The sequence below is a fragment of the Arachis duranensis genome, chromosome 6, assembly GCF_000817695.3.
Source record: "Arachis duranensis cultivar V14167 chromosome 6, aradu.V14167.gnm2.J7QH, whole genome shotgun sequence".
Lineage (NCBI taxonomy): Eukaryota > Viridiplantae > Streptophyta > Magnoliopsida > Fabales > Fabaceae > Arachis > Arachis duranensis.
Window position 1 is genome coordinate 19,864,075 of NC_029777.3, and position 3,899 is coordinate 19,867,973.

The 3,899-nt window shown below is 30.3% G+C and overlaps 1 protein-coding gene across 1 annotated transcript; it reads right to left on the reverse strand.

Annotated features, from left to right (window-relative positions):
• Nucleotides 1–1,705: 1,705 nt before the first annotated feature.
• LOC107493341 (protein SODIUM POTASSIUM ROOT DEFECTIVE 2) lies at nt 1,706–3,899 on the reverse strand. The gene is made up of 3 exons (XM_016114437.3): nt 3,159–3,899; nt 2,198–2,273; nt 1,706–2,118 (listed from the first exon to the last, which is right to left on the reverse strand). Exons 1-3 carry the CDS (start codon nt 3,780–3,782, stop codon nt 1,946–1,948), a joined length of 873 nt encoding a protein of 290 aa, XP_015969923.1. The 5' UTR covers nt 3,783–3,899; the 3' UTR covers nt 1,706–1,945.

Below are 3,899 nucleotides of genomic sequence, written 5' to 3' on the forward strand. Positions count from 1 at the left end.
AGTGGTATTGGTGGTAGTGGTGGTGTTGGTGGAAGTTGTGGCGGTGGTGTTGATAGTGGTGGTGATGAAGGAGGTAATTGTATTGGTAGTGATGAGGGTATTTTTGTCCAAAAAAAATAAAAAGGACGATTTTATTACGAAAAAAAACGTTAAGGACTATTTTAAATCCAAAAATACAAGAGGGACGATTTCGATTCTGGCACTAAACTTTAGGGACCAAAATCGTATTTATCCCTAAAACTATTAACTAATAACTACTAAATAATAATTAAACTATTCATGCCAGAAACATTTGAAGTATATATCCCTTGAATTCTTTATGTCACAAATATTTAAAATACATATCACTAATCCAACCCCTCCATTTATCTACAACAACCATCTTCGCCAACACTATACCCACAAACTCCTACTTGATTCTGTTATAAACTTTTTCAAAGTCTAACTTAATAATCGCTGCTAACTATCTCTTTAACTTCAATCAATGGACCGTTTGGCATGCAATCTAAGCACCATGCATTATGAATCTTCAGACCCTTCAGAAATGCACTGAGTCTCACCTACTAGAATTGACAAAACTCTCCTCATCCTTTTTGGTAGGACTTTGGATATTATCTTATACACAAAATCTATCATGCTAATTAGATATGGATATTTAATTTTTTTAGCACCTACAAATTTAAGTGCCAGATCAACCTATGTAATGTTACAATTCTGAATAATTTCTTTGATTCAAAGTGTCCCATCACTCAATAGATGAAAATCTAACTTAACTGACGGTTTAAAATTTAAATAATCGATTTAAACCTTTAAACCAATTTTATCATCATAAAAAAAAATTATCAACCAATTTGATTAATATATAGACAGTGTAATCTCTTTTTTTTTTAGAAACCATTGTGATCATGCTAACCCCTTTTTGGATTTTGGTTGTCCATATATAACTTAGTCGAATATTTCTTGATCAAAGAGATCGGTTGAATGGTCGAAGAATGATTAAGTGGTCAAGTCGAGAAGAAGGAAGTCGAAGTCGAAAGTGTTGATTTGTACAAAGTTATTTTAGGTCGAAACTAATGATCAAAATATCAAAATCAAAGACAAGTTGTGCAGAGGTGACAGTTACTCGAACCAGCATTTGGGAACAGTTATTTTGCATATGTTTAAAGATGATATCTATCAATACAAGATTGGTCAAATTATTCTATAAATAGATAAGGCTTGAAAGGAACAAGAGTTAGAATTCTTATTTAGAAAATACTCTCGCACTCTCATATCTCATAAACTTTCCGAGTTTGTTTAGAGCTTTCTTTTTTGTAGAGTTCTTTTCATTGTCTTTAAATTTTCTTTAGATTTCTTGTAAATTTACTTTCACTTTGCCAAGTTTTTTTCTTTTTTTCTTTTCTTTATTTTTTTTATGTTGTTGTATGTATTTGAATTCAAAGTCCTTTGATCACATCAGAGGTATTTTACTGCTTATTTTAAATTTAAAAGTCATTTATTTTATTCTTGAATTCTATCCATTTCAAATCTTTCAAGTTTATCTTTTATTTCAAGTTCTTTCTTTTTATTTATTTGTTCAAAAAATTTATTTTTGGTGCATAAATAAAAACGAATACTCATAAAAAGAAGTAGGTTTCGTTTTCAAATCACTAGATATCGAAACCAACCCAAATTTACTAAAAATTTGCATAGCAATATACATAGATGCAGTCAAATTAGACTAATCATGACACAAAATTGCATTCCTTTCTACTAGTTTTTAGATCGATTTCTTGTTTCATTCAAAATTAAATTCAAAGTCAAGTCTACATACACTGCTAAGATTTCCATTTGCATTTAAACCAACTAGATTGCTCTTCAAATTAAACTAAACTCATCATAACATAGAACAATAATACCAATAATAATAGTAACAATAGTCTAACTTCTTTAATTTCATAATTCGTTAGGCCAAGTTTCTTTTTCTTGATTCTGGATTACTAGCGGATCCAGAAGGCGGTGGTGGCCAAAATTGTGCATTCTTAACCTTTGATATGCTTGCCAATACACTCAATGGAGTCACATCCCCAACTACTGTCACCTTCTTTGCCGCAAAATCTATGTTGAAGGATGTAACTCCTGCCATATATTAATGATTAATATAATAGTATAATTACAAATAATAAGAAGCTGGTGTCACAAAAATTTATTATTTTACCTTGCATTCTAGAGAGATGCTTCCTTACTTTGCCTTCACAACCTTTGCAATGTAGAGAAACCCTTAATACCACAACCTGTGAAGACATTTATTCGTATGGTTAAATGCACTGATTTGTGTATTTCTGTTTAATAATTGAAATGTTTAGGATAAATGATTTCTGTAATATAATATCAGTTTTTATGTTAAAAAATATATAATTTACTTTTTATTATTCAAAAAAATAAATATTTAAATTTATTCTCAAAGAATTTAGATGGGATTAGTTTTCAAAAAATTTTATTTCTACAAATTTTTGAAAATTATTTTTATTGGACCAATTTCTTCTTTTATTAGAATGTATTTTTTATAGACTTAATTATCTAATAATAAAATTTATTAAAAACTTATTTGTTCAATATACATATTAAAAGTTTAATTGAAAATGATGGATAGACCAATATACTTGACGAAAATCATTTTTAAAAATTTTTATAAAATAAAAATTTATTGGAGACTAAAGTATAAAATTTTTAAAAACCAATTTGAATGTTTACTTATTCAAAAAATAAAGTTTTAATACAAGACAAAAAATAAATATACTAATTTATGTTTTAAGTCCAAAAACAAAATTATTGCATAAAAAACATGGTAGATGTATAACAACTCACACGTGTCTATTCCTATGTAGAAAAGCTTTAGCAACATGTTAAGATTACCGAAGAAGTTTTTTTATAAAAATATACAAAATTCAAATTTGTAATACGTGTTTTGTTTATATAAAGTGAACATTTCAATAACTATGATAATCTTTAGCTAAACCCTGTAAAAAATCTTATTAAAAAACTGGAACTTTTGCTATAACTTTTGTTGACAGTAATAGTAACATTGTTCTGTTCTTGTTCATGAGCAACATATCAAATCATCATCGTCTAATAAATTGAAGCAAAAAGACATGTTTAAAAAGGTAAAACTTAATTACCTGGTTTGACGAAGCAGATTTTGGAGCAGAGGAGGAGCTAGAGGGTTTAGAATTAGATGCATGATGATGTTTTATTGTTTCATCTTGATTATGAACAACTTGATGACCCTTCTTTTTATCATCATCAACATTAATATTAGAAGTAGTTAGAGCCAAAACAGGATCATAATCTGATATGTCACTTAGCAGATACCTTGATGAACCAGCAGGAGTGACCCAACTCCTTCTCACAACACTATCAATGGCCTTTGAAGAGTGATTGTTGGTAAAATGTTCAGTCACCTTATTCTCTGTCACACTCTTTTTCTTATCATGACCCTTTCTTGAACTTCTCTTAGAAGAAGAAGAAGAAGAAGGAGGAGAAGACGATGATGATGATTTTTTCTTACCCTTTTGGAGATCATGCTGGCCAGGTTTGGGGTCAACGGAAGAGGGAGTCGGTGGGAGAGTGAAGTCTCTAGAAGGTGTTCTTCTAGAATCCATGATGATGGGGTTGTGGCGGTCGAGGGCCCTGCCACCCAGATGGAAGGTGTTGGAAGAAGAAGAAGAAGAGGAGGCTTGTTCCATGGCATGAGATATGGCTGTTGAGGATTGTGAAGCACAGAAGATATCAATGCCTTTCATCTTTGGATGATGATGATGATAGTGGCAGAGAAGTACTAAGTGGTTTTAAGAGAATCTGAATTCTGAAGTGAACGAATTCAAGATGTGGAAAATAAAACAGGAACTTCAACTAGAAGG